Raw genomic sequence first — 16,387 nt, 5'->3', positions numbered from 1 at the left:
CTGTCCCCCCTACACACACTATCCCACCTGACCCCCCCTACACACACTATCCCACCTGACCCCCCCTACACACACTATCCCACCTGACCCTCCCTACACACACACTATCCCACCTGAGCACCCCTACACACACTATACCACCTGACCCTCCCTACACACACACTATCCCACCTGAGCACCCCTACACACACTATCCCAGCTGACCCCCCCTACACACACACAATATCAGACCTGACCCCCCTACACACACACTATCCCACCTCACCCCCCCTACACACACTATCCCACCTGACCCCCCCTACACACACACTATCCCACCTGACCCCCCCTACACACACTATCCCACCTGACCCCCCCACACACACACTATCCCACCTGACCCCCCCTACACACACTATCCCACCTGACCCCCCTACACACACTATCCCATCTGACCCTCCCTACACACGCTATCCCACCTGACCCCCCCTACACACACACACACACTATCAGACCTGACCCCCCTACACACACACTATCCCACCTGACCCCCCTACACACACTATCCCACCTGACCCCCCCCCTACACACACACTATCCCACCTGACCCTCCTACACACACTATGCCACCTGACCCCCCCTACACACACTATACCACCTGACCCTCCCTACACACACTATCCCACCTGACCACCCCTACACACACTATCCCACCTGATCCCCCCTACACACACTATCCCACCTGTCCCCCCTACACACACTATCCCACCTAACCCCCCCCTACACACACTATCCCACCTGACCCCCCCTTACACACACTATCCCACCTGACCCCCCCCCACACACACACTATCCCACCTGACCCCCCTACACACACTATCCCACCTGACCCCCCTACACACACTATCCCATCTGACCCTCCCTACACACACTATCCCACCTGACCCCCCCTACACACACACACACTATCAGACCTGACCCCCCTACACACACACTATCCCACCTGACCCCCCTACACACACTATCCCACCTGACCCCCCCCCTACACACACACTATCCCACCTGACCCTCCTACACACACTATGCCACCTGACCCCCCCTACACACACTATCCCACCTGACCCTCCCTACACACACTATCCCACCTGACCACCCCTACACACACTATCCCACCTGATCCCCCCTACACACACTATCCCACCTGTCCCCCCTACACACACTATCCCACCTGACCCCCCCTACACACACTATCCCACCTGACCCCCCCTACACACACTATCCCACCTGACCCTCCCTACACACACACTATCCCACCTGAGCACCCCTACACACACTATACCACCTGACCCTCCCTACACACACACTATCCCACCTGAGCACCCCTACACACACTATCCCAGCTGACCCCCCCTACACACACACAATATCAGACCTGACCCCCCTACACACACACTATCCCACCTCACCCCCCCTACACACACTATCCCACCTGACCCCCCCTACGCACACACTATCCCACCTGACCCCCCTACACACACTATCCCACCTGACCCCCCCCCCTACACACACACTATCCCACCTGACCCTCCTACACACACTATGCCACCTGACCCCCCCTACACACACTATACCACCTGACCCTCCCTACACACACTATCCCACCTGACCACCCCTACACACACTATCCCACCTGATCCCCCCTACACACACTATCCCACCTGTCCCCCCTACACACACTATCCCACCTGACCCCCCCTACACACACTTTCCCACCTGACCCCCCCTACACACACTATCCCACCTGACCCTCCCTACACACACACTATCCCACCTGAGCACCCCTACACACACTATACCACCTGACCCTCCCTACACACACACTATCCCACCTGAGCACCCCTACACACACTATCCCAGCTGACCCCCCCTACACACACACAATATCAGACCTGACCCCCCTACACACACACTATCCCACCTCACCCCCCCTACACACATTATCCCACCTGACCCCCCCTACACACACACTATCCCACCTGACCCCCCCCCTACACACACTATCCCACCTGACCCCCCCACACACACACTATCCCACCTGACCCCCCTACACACACTATCCCACCTGACCCCCCCTACACACACTATCCCATCTGACCCTCCCTACACACGCTATCCCACCTGACCCCCCCTACACACACACACACACTATCAGACCTGACCCCCCTACACACACACTATCCCACCTGACCCCCCTACACACACTATCCCACCTGACCCCCCCCCCCCTACACACACACTATCCCACCTGACCCTCCTACACACACTATGCCACCTGACCCCCCCTACACACACTATACCACCTGACCCTCCCTACACACACTATCCCACCTGACCACCCCTACACACACTATCCCACCTGATCCCCCCTACACACACTATCCCACCTGTCCCCCCTACACACACTATCCCACCTATCCCCCCCTACACACACTATCCCACCTGACCCCCCCCCCTACACACACTATCCCACCTGACCCCCCCTACACACACACTATCCCACCTGACCCCCCTACACACACACACACACTATCCCACCTGACCCCCCCCTACACACACTATCCCACCTGACCCTCCCTACACACACTATCCCACCTGACCCCCCCTACACACACACACACTATCCGACCTGACCCCCCTACGCACACTATCCCACCTGACCCTCCTACACACTATGCCACCTGACCCCCCTTACACACACTATACCACCTGACCCTCCCTACACACACTATCCCACCTGACCACCCCTACACACACTATCCCACCTGATCCCCCCTACACACACTATCCCACCTGTCCCCCCTACACACACTATCCCACCTAACCCCCCCTACACACACTATCCCACCTGACCCCCCCCTACACACACTATCCCACCTGACCCCCCCTACACACACACTATCCCACCTGACCCCCCTACACACACACACACTATCCCACCTGACCCCCCCTACACACACTATCCCACCTGACCCTCCCTACACACACTATCCCACCTGACCCCCCCTACACACACACACACTATCCGACCTGACCCCCCTACGCACACTATCCCACCTGACCCTCCTACACACTATGCCACCTGACCCCCCTTACACACACTATACCACCTGACCCTCCCTACACACACTATCCCACCTGACCCCCCCCTACACACATTATCCCACCTGACCCCCCCTACACACATTATCCCACCTGACCCCCCCTACACACATTATCCCACCTGACCCCCCCCCTACACACACTATGCCACCTAACCCCCCCTCTACACACACTATGCCACCTGACCCCCCCCTACACACACTATGCCACCTGACCCCCCTTACACACACTATACCACCTGACCCTCCCTACACACACTATCCCACCTGACCACCCCTACACACACTATCCCACCTGATCCCCCCTACACACACTATCCCACCTGTCCCCCCTACACACACTATCCCACCTAACCCCCCCTACACACACTATCCCACCTGACCCCCCCTACACACACTATCCCACCTGACCCCCCCTACACACACACTATCCCACCTGACCCCCCTACACACACACACACTATCCCACCTGACCCCCCCTACACACACACACACTATCCGACCTGACCCCCCTACGCACACTATCCCACCTGACCCTCCTACACACTATGCCACCTGACCCCCCTTACACACACTATACCACCTGACCCTCCCTACACACACTATCCCACCTGACCCCCCCTACACACATTATCCCACCTGACCCCCCCTACACACATTATCCCACCTGACCCCCCCTACACACATTATCCCACCTGACCCCCCCCTACACACACTATGCCACCTAACCCCCCCTCTACACACACTATGCCACCTGACCCCCCCCTACACACACTATGGCACCTGACCCCCCCTACACACACTATGGCACCTGACCCCCCCCCCTACACACACTATCCCACCTGACCCTCCCTACACACACTATGCCATCTGACCCCCCCTACACACACACACTATCCCACCTGACCCCCCCTACACACACTATCCCACCTGACCCCCCTGCACACACTATCCCACCTGACCCCCCCTACACGCACTACCCCACCTGACCCCCCTGCACACACTATCCCACCTGCCCCCCCTGCACACACTATGCCACCTGACCCCCCTACACACACTATCCCACCTGACCCCCCTGCACACACTATCCCACCTGCCCCCCCTGCACACACTATGCCACCTGACCCCCCTACACACACTATCCCACCTGACCCCCCCTACACACACTATCCCACCTGACCCCCCTGCACACACTATTCCACCTGACCCCCTGCACACACTATCCCACCTGACCCCCCCCCCCCCCCAAACACACACCACACACACTACCCCACTTGGCCACCATTCCAACAGACACACTATCCCAACAGCCCGGCCCTAGAAACGGCCCTGGGTCACGTCTGTGAACAAGCCGCTCCACAGTATCAGGAGATAGAGATATACTACAGTGTGGCAGATGTAGCAGAGCTGAACTCCCTGAGACCTGCAGTCCCATGTAACACCACAGATAACACAGTGATATCTCTGAGTACAGATATGTAGTAGCTGTCACCTGCAGTCCTATGTAACACCACAGATAACACAGTGATATCTCTGAGTACAGATAATGTAGTAGATGTCCCTGCAGTCCCATGTAACACCACAGATAACACAGTGATATCTCTGAGTACAGATAATGTAGTAAATGTCCCTGCAGTCCTATGTAACACCACAGATAACACAGTGATATCTCTGAGTACAGATAATGTAGTAGTCACCTGCAGTCCGATGTAACAGCACAGATAACACAGTGATATCTCTGAGTATAGATAATGTAGTAGCTTACACCTGCAGTCCTATGTAACCCTACAGATAACACAGTGATATCTCTGAGTACAGATAATGTAGTAGCTGTCACCTGCAGTCCTATGTAACACCACAGATAACACAGTGATATCTCTCTGAGTACAGATAATGTAGTAGTCAACTGCAGTCCTATGTAACAGCACATAACACAGTGATATCTCTGAGAACAGATAATGTAGTAGATGTCACCTGCAGTCCTATGTAACACCACAGATAACACAGTGATATATCTGCAGTCCTATGTAACACCACATATAACACAGTGATATCTCCGAGTACAGATAATGTAGTAGTCACCTGCAGTCCTATGTAACAGCACAGATAACACAGTGATAAATCTGAGTACAGATAATGTAATAGATGTGGTCTGCAGTCCTATGTAACACCACAGTGATATCTCTGAGTACAGATCATGTAGTAGCTGTCCCCTGCAGTCCTATGTAACAGCACAGATAACACAGTGATATCTATGTACAGATAATGTAGCTGTCACCTGCAGTCCTATGTAACACCACAGATAACACAGTGATATCTCTCTGAGTACAGATAATGTAGTAGTCAACTGCAGTCCTATGTAACAGCACATAACACAGTGATATCTCTGAGAACAGATAATGTAGTAGATGTCACCTGCAGTCCTATGTAACACCACAGATAACACAGTGATATCTCTGAGTACAGATAATGTAGTAGTCACCTGCAGTCCTATGTAACACCACAGATAACACAGTGATATATCTGCAGTCCTATGTAACACCACATATAACACAGTGATATCTCCGAGTACAGATAATGTAGTAGTCACCTGCAGTCCTATGTAACAGCACAGATAACACAGTGATATCTCTGAGTACAGATAATGTAATAGATGTGGCCTGCAGTCCTATGTAACACCACAGATAACACAGTGATAAATCTGAGTACAGATAATGTAATAGATGTGGTCTGCAGTCCTACGTAACACCACAGTGATATCTCTGAGTACAGATCATGTAGTAGCTGTCCCCCGCAGTCCTATGTAACAGCACAGATAACACAGTGATATCTATGTACAGATAATGTAGTAGTCACCTGCAGTCCTATGTAACAGCACAGATAACACAGTGATAACTCTGAGTAAAGATAATGTAATAGATGTGGCCTGCAGTCCTATGTAACACCACAGATAACACAGTGATATCTCTCTGGGTATAGTATAGAATATGGGGACAGAAGCACAGTATTGGGGACACCCTGCATTACCCCCATAGTAAGAGACCTCCTGCACTGCCTCAACACAAGAAAACAAAACAAAAACAAACCAATATACTCAGCTAATCCTGGCCCCGGTCTTCCTCTCCTCTCTTCTCTTCTTTCCTCTCCTCTCCAGCCTGTCAGCTGCCGCGTGGATCCTCTAGCAGGCCCCATGACGTCATCACTGGCCTGCTGGAGGATCTGTCTCACAGAGATGCAGTGAGATCTGCGCAGGGGGAGAGGGGGCCGGCAGCTTGCAGGAGATCATCAGTAAGGTCCGGAGGGGGAGAGGGGGGCGGCAGCTTGGAGGACATCAGTGAGGTCTGGAGGGGAGGCGGAGGCAGTGGCGGATTAAATGTACCCTGGGCCCCGGGCTGTCCACCCAACCTGGGCCCCCCCCCCCCCCCCAGCCACCCCAGCAGGCTGTGTGGGGTATATAAGAATACATAGGTCTGAGGGGGATCAGTATATAGAAGTGACCCCAGAACATCACTAATAGGGGATAGGGGGGATGTTTTTGTTCTATCCCCTATTAGTGATGTTCTGGGGTCACTTCCCTGCACTGAGCCCCCACAGATCTATGTATTCTTATATGCCACAAAGAATCCAGTGTATGATGCACCTAGGACCAAACTACAACAGCTACATGCACTACAACTCCCAGCATGTACTGACAGTCTGCAGCCCTCATAATATGCTGGGAGTTGTAGTGCCTGCAGTTGTAGTTGGGTTCTAGTTTAAAAGTTTTCGCTAGTGTACTGTAGTGACCGCGGGGCTGTGTCAGTACACTACCGCAAACAAAACACTGACCCATTTAGACCCCAATGGTACACAGGCTCTGCACACTATAGGGCTGGGTTCACACTATGTATATTTCAGGCAGTATTTGGTCCTCATGTCAGGTCCTCATAGCAACCAAAACCAGGAGTGGATGGAAAACACAGAAAGGATCTGTTGACACAACGTTGTAATTGAGTGGATGGCCGTCATATAACAGTAAATAACGTCCATTATTTCAATATAACAGCCATTGTTTTAAAATAACAGCAAATATTTGCCATTAAATGGCGGCCATCCACTCAATTACAACATTGTGTGAACAGAGCCTTTCTGTGTTTTCTATCCACTCCTGGTTTTGGTTGCTATGAGGACCACAATACTGACTGAAATATACTGTGTGTGAGCCCAGCCTATAAGTGATTACAGTGCAGTTACTAATGACTCACAGGTGACGTCTTCTCCGATTGCCGTCGCTCACTTTTTCCTTTCCTCTCTATTTGGCGCAGCATCATGAAGACTTCTCCGGCCCCAACTCAACTGCAGGCGGGGAGCTGGGGGTGACTGGGGAAGGGAGGCAGCTGGGGCGACAGGGGGAGAAGCTGGGGCAAATGAGGCCGGGGAGGGGGGGGGGGGGGGAAGCGGGGAAGGCAGGGAAGCAGCAGGGGGAGAAGATGATGGGGGTATCAGCAGGGGGAGAAGATGATGGGGGTAGCAGCAGGGGGAAAAGATGATGGGGGTGGCAGCGGGAGGAGAAGATGATGAAGGGTAGCAGCAGGAGGAGAAGATGATGAAGGGTAGCAGCAGGGGGAAAAGATGATGGGGGTAGCAGCAGGGGGAGAAGATGATGGGGGTGGCAGCAGGGGGAGAAGATGATGAAGGGTAGCAGCAGGGGGAGAAGATGATGAAGGGTAGCAGCAGGGGGAGAAGATGATGGGGGTGGCAGCAGATGATGAAGGGTAGCAGCAGGGGGAGAAGATGATGGGGGTGGCAGCAGGGGGAGAAGATGATGGGGGTGGCAGCAGGGGGAGAAGATGATGGGGTGGCAGCAGGGGGAGAAGATGATGGGGGTAGCAGCAGGAGTAGAAGATGATGGGGGTGGCAGCAGGGGGAGAAGATGATGGGGGTGGCAGCAGGGGGAGAAGATGATGGGGGTGGCAGCAGGGGGAGAAGATGATAGGGTTAGCAGCAGGGGGAGAAGATGATAGGGTTAGCAGCAGGGGGAGAAGATGATGGGGGTAGCAGCAGGGGGAGAAGATGATGGGGGTAGCAGCAGGGGGAGAAGATGATGGGGGTGGCAGCAGGGGGAGATGATGGGGGTAGCAGCAGGGGGAGAAGATGATGGGGGTGGCAGCAGGGGGAGATAATGGGGGTATCAGCAGGGGGAGAAGATGATGTGGGTGGCAGCGGGGGAGAAGATGATGGGGTGGCAGCAGGGGGAGAAGATGATGGGGGTAGCAGCAGGAGTAGAAGATGATGGGGGTGGCAGCAGGGGGAGAAGATGATGGGGGTGGCAGCAGGAGTAGAAGATGATGGGGGTGGCAGCAGGGGGAGAAGATGATGGGGGTGGCAGCAGGGGGAGTAGATGATGGGGGTGGCAGCAGGGGGAGAAGATGATGGGGTTAGCAGCAGGGGGAAAAGATGATGGGGTAGCAGCAGGGGGAGAAGATGATGGGGGTAGCAGCAGGGGGAGAAGATGATGGGGGTAGCAGCAGGGGGAGAAGATGATGGGGGTGGCAGCAGGGGGAGAAGATGATGGGGGTAGCAGCAGGGGGAGAAGATGATGGGGGTATCAGCAGGGGGAGAAGATGATGGGGGTATCAGCAGGGGGAGAAGATGATGGGGGTGGCAGCAGGGGGAGAAGATGATGGGGGTGGCAGCAGGGGGAGATGATGGGGGTATCAGCAGGGGGAGAAGATGATGGGGGTAGCAGCAGGGGGAGAAGATGATGGGGGTAGCAGCAGGGGGAGAAGATGATGGGGGTGGCAGCAGGGGGAGATGATGGGGGTAGCAGCAGGGGGAGAAGATGATGGGGGTGGCAGCAGGGGGAGAAGATGATGGGGGTATCAGCAGGGAGAGAAGATGATGGGGTAGCAGCAGGGGGAGAAGATGATGGGGGTATCAGCAGGGGGAGAAGATGATGGGGGTAGCAGCAGGGGGAGAAGATGATGGGGGTAGCAGCAGGGGGAGAAGATGATGGGGGTAGCAGCAGGGGGAGAAGATGGGGCGGCATGGAGAGCAGCTAAGGGGCAAGGGGTACAGCCGGGTGGCAGGGGGTATATTCGGGCGGCAGGGAGCCAGGGTGAGCTTCCGGCAGAGAGAGCAGGCCGGAAGCTCACAGTGCAGCCCCGCGGTGCCCGAACTTCTCTGCTTGGCGGCGCGCAGGATGTGACGTCATCACGCCGCCAGGAGAGAAGTACGGGCACCGCAAAGACGGCAAGGAGAGAGGGGGCGGTGCCGCGGCGGACTCCGACGACAGCGCGCCACAGCAGAACATCACTCGGGGGCCCATTGGGCCCCGAAAGTGATGTGCTGCTGGCGCTGCTATGCAAGATCTTAATGTGGGCGGCGCGGGCCCCCCCGGAGCCTTGGGCCCCGGGCGGCCGCCCAAACCGCCCACATTATAATCCGCCATTGGGCGGAGGGGGCGCCAATTACTTGGTCAGGGCAGGAGCTGGGCGGTGTCGGGCGCCAGTGGGCGCCCTCTTAGCTGTCAGAGCCCCGTGCGGTGGCCCGGCCTGCCCGGTCCTAGAAACGGCCCTGGGTACCTCAGTTCTCAAGCTGCTCGGAACTCAAACAGTATTTTCAAGGAAAGTTTGCTTTGGTTCTCAAACTCTTGCTCGGCTCTCACACACTTTTTGGGCCCCAGTCTTGACGTACAGTAATACCGTGGAATTCGAACAAAAATTTACCTGAAAGTAACGTTCAGAATTCAAACTTTGCTCAGTATCTGAATGTTTCTGCAAGCGTGGATGGTGGGTTGTACCTGGGAAGTTTTGCACTGGTGAAGCTTCACATACATTACAGTACTGTATAGGACTGCTGGAGTGCATATACAGTACAGTAGTAGTACAGTCAGTGCACCACCATCTCCCATCCTGTACAGTACTGTATAAGACTGCTGGAGTGCATATACAGTACAGTAGTAGTACAGTCAGTGCACCACCATCTCCCATCCTGTACTGTATAGGACTGCTGGAGTGCATATACAGCACAGTAGTATTACAGTCAGTGCACCACCATCTCCCATTCTGTACAGTACTGTATAAGACTGCTGGAGTGCATATACAGTACAGTAGTAGTACAGTCAGTGCACTACCATCTCCCATTCTGTACAGTATAAGACTGCTGGAGTGCATATACAGTACAGTAGTAGTACAGGCAGTGCACCACTATCTCCCATCCTGTACAGTATAAGACTGCTGGAGTGCATATACCGTACAGTAGTAGTACAGTCAGTGCACCACCATCTCCCATCCTGTACTGTATAAGACTGCTGGAGTGCATATACAGTACAGTAGTAGTACAGTCAGTGCACTACCATCTCCCATTCTGTACAGTACTGTATAAGACTGCTGGAGTGCATATACAGTACAGTAGTAGTACAGTCAGTGCACCACCATCTCCCATCCTGTACAGTACTATATAAGACTGCTGGAGTGCATATACAGTACAGTAGTAGTACAGTCAGTGCACCACCATCTCCCATTCTGTACAGTAGTGTATAAGACTGCTGGAGTGCATATACAGTACAGTAGTAGTACAGGCAGTGCACCACTATCTCCCATCCTGTACAGTATAAGACTGCTGGAGTGCATATACAGTACAGTAGTAGTACAGTCAGTGCACCACCATCTCCCATCCTGTACAGTACTATATAAGACTGCTGGAGTGCATATACAGTGCAGTAGTAGTACAGTCAGTGCACCACCATCTCCCATTCTGTACAGTACTGTATAAGACTGCTGGAGTGCATATACAGTACAGTAGTAGTACAGTCAGTGCACCACCATCTCCCATTCTGTACAGTACTGTATAAGACTGCTGGAGTGCATATACAGTACAGTAGTAGTACAGGCAGTGCACCACCATCTCCCATCCTGTACTGTATAAGACTGATGGAGTGTATATACAGTACAGTAGTATTACAGTCAGTGCACCACCATCTCCCATCCTGTACAGTACGGTATAAGACTGCTGGAGAGCATATACAGTACAGTAGTATTACAGGCAGTGCACCACCATCTCCCATTCTGTACAGTACTGTATAAGACTGCTGGAGTGCATATACAGTACAGTAGTAGTAGCACAGTCAGTGCACCACTACCTCCCATCCTGTACTGTATAATACTGCTGGAGTGCATATACAGTACAGTAGTAGTACAGTCAGTGCACCACCATCTCCCATCCTGTACAGTACGGTATAAGACTGCTGGAGTGCATATACAGTACAGTAGTAGTACAGTCAGTGCACCACCATCTCCCATCCTGTACAGTACGGTATAAGACTGCTGGAGAGCATATACAGTACAGTAGTAGTACAGTCAGTGCACCACCATCTCCCATCCTGTACAGTACGGTATAAGACTGCTGGAGTGTACAGTAGTAGTACAGTCAGTGCACCACCATCTCCCATCCTGTACAGTACGGTATAAGACTGCTGGAGTGCATTTTGTGCATTCTCTTAACGTAAGCAAAGAACTCTAACCGACATCTCTTGTGCTTGAAGTGGTTGACAACTTGGGACAATTTAATTACACAGAAAATAAGAATAAGATTCAGGTTTAGTATCCTAAGAGGATGTCCGCTCCTTCATAGCTCAGTTAATATCCTGGTTGCCCACTGAACGTGACCACATGTAACGTTTCCTAATAAAGAGCAGTAGGACCTGTACCGACACATCCAGGAGATGCCGTGCAGTGCGCCTTGTGGGTATAAACTTCTCTACATCATATACACAATGTAACCGGAGATGCAGCTGCAGTCCCTTTGCCTAGGATGCTTCTTGAACCACACAACAATGAAATACCTCCCCTATATGCCCTCCACTACAATGTATGTGTGCTCGTGAATAGATGATCTGGTTACTGGGGGTGATCTTATCCTTGTTAAAGACTTATAATATTAAGTTTCAGAAATTGGGGTGCAGCACTGCAAGCGATCCTTGTTTCTATTAATACTATGACATGCTTGAAATTAATCTCTATATGTCATGTGTGTTTTTTATGTTGTTTTGTAGCCTAAAGGTGGTAATAAATCAATATCTTAAGTTTTCAGCCAAATATAGCATCGTAAGGATATATTAACATGCTGCTGATTTGTTACGGCTATTTCATTATTCAGAATGGGGGCTTGTAGAATTGAATGTGCTTTGTGCATGATAATAGTGGTAATTCAGATGTATGGAAGATTTGCTGTTAAAAAAAAAATAGCTGGTTGTGAATGTAGCCATAAACCCTTCATATTAAGAGTTGTATTTTACATGCTGCTAGCATAGGTAAGTAAGCTTTTTATTTTTTATTCTTGTGTAATTCTTAGGCCATGTTCACACTCTGTATAAACATCAGCCGTTGTTTGACCCGGACGGGTCAAACAACGGCTGATGTGTGTGATGTTCACCCAGCTGATACTATAGTATTGGCTGGATAAACACCACTTTATTTGAATTGGAATGCGGGCACATTCGGTGTGCCTGCACTCCAATTATCCATAGAGCACAATGTAAAGTACGGCTGGGAGCCGTACTTTACATTGTGTGCACAGGCTATGTTGTGTGGCTGCTGTTCACTGAATAGTGGCTGCACAAAATAGACCTGTCAATTATTTTGTGTGGCAGCAGAGAACCACAGCTGTAGTGTCTATAGCGTGTCTGGCTGTCCGTTACAGATGCATGCAAAGAGAGGGAAGAGAGGAATAAGCCACAACCAGGCGTCTCTGGACACGATGAAACTGAACATATCCGATCCCTCTCTTCCATTATTTCTAATGGGGCAGAATGGGGACACTCCCACACATATTAGAGAGTTGGGGTTCTATTACACTGAATGATAATCTGCCGAATCAGGCCAGTTTGGGCAGATATTGCCCTGTGTAAAAAGACAACGATCAGCTAAAGAGCAAACCATCGCTGATCATTGCAAAATCTTCTGCTGGCGGCATATCGCTATGTGTAATAGTGATGCACAGTGATGGCTGATAACAGCGTAGAGAAAATTATAAATATGTGGTTTTATTTTTAAATCAGATCATTTTTTATTAAAGTCACAAAAAACTTTGCTTTTCCTTTTTTGAAAAAACAATCAAACAGGACACAAAAATAACAAAGCGACAGTACAATAAGAGCAGGGAGTCTGTAAGAACCGTACATATAGGTAATGATTGGCGATTCAGCTTTCATATGTGCACATATTGTCTCCCTGTTAACATTATAGTTGATCAAATAAGTAACATCAAAGCACTGTTACACCAACTAAATCAAACATCAATTAAAACAACTTGTACATGTCCACAGTTCCGCGCACAAGAATAGCACACATGAGCAGCCCATGTCCTATATTGTCAGGCTAGAAAAATAGGGCGTCCCACTACATATATCTAAATATACCTTCATAGGCGATCTCAATATCACATTTTTACAGAGCGTTAAAGAACATCTGAAGTGGGTTCCTATAGATCCGCAGCAAGAGTTGCGAGGGCAGCCCTGGTGTGTCAATCCATCTCCCCCATATAGCCTCAAATTTGAGCATGCATTTCCTCTTAATGTATACCCCTCGCTCCAATCTTATCACTGCATTCATTCTGTTTTTAAATTCCTCTAAGGTAGGAGAGTCTGAGTGGGTCCACTTGGAGGCTATAGTCTTTCTGGCTTGGAATAAGACACGCTGAATACCTAGAGCAGTGCAATCCTCTAGCTGCAGCTCATTGAGAAGACCCATTATACAGTGTTTAGGCGTGCGGCCCAGCGGAATGCCAAAAACATCTTTTATTAGGTCAAGTATACCCTTCCAATATCCCTCCAACTCCCTACAGCTATAAATATGTGTACTTACCTGTCCATGCTCCTCCTGCTGCCTTTTCCCCCATGTTCCCAAGCTCACCGCACCTTCCGCTGAAGCTTTTGTAGCCATCTCTGAAGTGATAGGCTGCTCAGCCATTCATTGACCATGCTGCAGTCCCATTTCAGATAATGATTGGTTGAGTGGCCTGTCACTGCACAGACAGGTTCAGAAGCTTCAGCAGGCAGGAGGGCACAGAGTGGACAGGTAAGTATATTATTTCTTACTTTCAATGTAGAGCAAGGGCTGCCCTTGCTGCACGATCATCAAGTCATGTAATGTACTCTGCGATCTAGCAGATTGGCGATCTCTTACTGCGTTTATCAGGCCATGTAATACTACCCTTAGTTAATTTACACGTTACACATAAAGGGTTTGTGAAGAGAGTCAAATGGGAGAATGCAATGCTATATGGTGATACTAGGCGTCTGAAGTATAGCGCCATATGGGTGTACGTCATAGCTCTTATTTGGAGTAAATGTATCATATAGACAGTACATTATTGTAGCCCTGTGATAACTTGTGTCCTCTCATTTTAATTCTAGTGAATCCATGCTGCTATTACCCATGCCAGCACAAAGGTGTGTGCGTGAGGTATGAACTGGACCAATATGAATGTGACTGCACTCGGACTGGGTACTATGGGAGAAATTGCACTATCCGTAAGTTCTGAAACAAACCTCTTTATCGTATCTAACACTTGTTTCCTGTACTAAAACACAAGCGCTTGAGAAAGTCTGCAGCTTTGGATATGGTACGAGTGAAACAACTCCACTGAGTACTGTACGTGTGTTTGTTAGGCATACCTTCCTTTGCAGAAATAACAATCGGGTGTCAGCCCGAGTTCTTCTCAATAACATTAGGTGTATTTTTTAACCATTCAAGGAAGGTAACGCTTTGTTCACTGAACTGACCCTCTCAATCCTCCTAGACATATCTCTTCTTAGAAGCTCCTTTGATATCCAATATCTAAACATTTAGGCTATGTTCACACTACGTAAAGTACGGCCGTTGTTGCCATTGGCAACAATGGCCGTACTTTGTACACCTGTGAACACTGCCTATTGATCTTTGGGATCCCGGCCGGAGCGTATACACATCGTATACGCTCCGGCCGGGATCCATTGCGGCGCCGCAAATAACTGACATGTCAATGAATTGCGACCGTAGGAAACCTTGTCAGTTCACACAATGAAGCGAGCGGCTCCTGCCGCTTGCTTCATTGTGCGGTATGGGAAGTTCTGATGCGGGCGCACGCTGATGCGCCCGCATCAGAACCCTGCGGCCGGAAAGATCATCCGACCGGTACTTTAGTCGGGATGATCTAGGCAGAGACCGGCCAGTTGTTCACATAATGTGAACATAGCCTTAGGAAGAGGAAACAGTTCCTCAGAAACTGCTGGATGAAAAGTAATTTCAGCACATGAAGGAGACCTTGGGGGTGATTTATCAAACATGGCGAAAGGGAAACTGGCCCAGTTGCCAGTAGCAACCAATCAGATTCCACCTTTTATTCCTCACAGACACATTCCTCACAGACATTGAAAAATGAAAGGTGGAATCTGATTGGTTGCTAGGGGCAACTGAGCCAGTTTCACTTTACACCATGTTTGATAAATCTCCCCCCTTGTGTATATTAGATGCAATGGGTATACAAAGAAAAGAAAGGACCAATAGAAAGATAAAAATGGTTCCTTCTCTAATTCTGGTTAACACAACTTCACCCCTAACTACCTGGGAAAAGTGAGAATCTTCTTACATGCATGAGTTAATTTCCGACATGGGTAGTGGAGTAGGCCTCCACTAATAAAGGATAGAAACAGAAAAAGACCACTGGGTCCATCTATTCTGACCTAGTAGTATTTCCCTTCTTATTATCTTAGGATAGGTATATGTTTATCCCAGGCAGGTTTACATTCTGTTATTGTAGATTTACCAACCACATCTGCTGGAAGTTTGTTCCAAGCATCTACTACTCTTTCAGTAAAGTAATATTGTCTCATGTTGCTTCTGATCTTTCCTCCAACTAATCTCTCACTGTGTCTTCTTGTTTTTGAGTTCAGTTTCTTACTAAAAACACCTCCCTCCTAAACCTTATTTAGTCCTTTAACATACTTTTATTTCATACATCCGGGTGGGGGATTTTTAACAAGTTTTCTACATGGCGCTTATGACACACTGTGCCCCTTAAAAACAACAGCTCCATACACTTTGTCTCCAGACTGCAATTTCATTTGAATATATTGTGCCCTCAATTGACTTTAATATACTGTACCCTACCCTCTCAATTACCTTTGCCCTCTCAGGTAATTTCAATACAATGCCCCCCCCCCCCTAAATATAACAGGTATAACATACTCACCTGTCTCCATGCTCATACTATCCATAACAAATGCCGCT

General features: G+C 50.3%; 1 protein-coding gene across 1 annotated transcript in view; it reads left to right on the top strand.

Annotated features, from left to right (window-relative positions):
- Positions 1 to 16,387, top strand: part of PTGS1 (prostaglandin-endoperoxide synthase 1) — an 80,698-nt gene that overhangs the window by 33,338 nt on the left and 30,973 nt on the right. The window contains exon 3 of the mRNA XM_069985784.1: positions 14,533 to 14,649. Within this exon, the coding sequence (XP_069841885.1) occupies positions 14,533 to 14,649 (117 nt within the window). The remainder of the gene's footprint in view (positions 1 to 14,532; positions 14,650 to 16,387) is intronic.

The sequence above is a fragment of the Dendropsophus ebraccatus genome, chromosome 10 (genome assembly GCF_027789765.1).
Source record: "Dendropsophus ebraccatus isolate aDenEbr1 chromosome 10, aDenEbr1.pat, whole genome shotgun sequence".
Taxonomy (NCBI): Eukaryota; Metazoa; Chordata; class Amphibia; order Anura; family Hylidae; genus Dendropsophus; species Dendropsophus ebraccatus.
The sequence above is the reverse complement of the archived record's forward strand: the minus strand, read 5'-3'. Positions and strand labels throughout refer to the sequence as shown.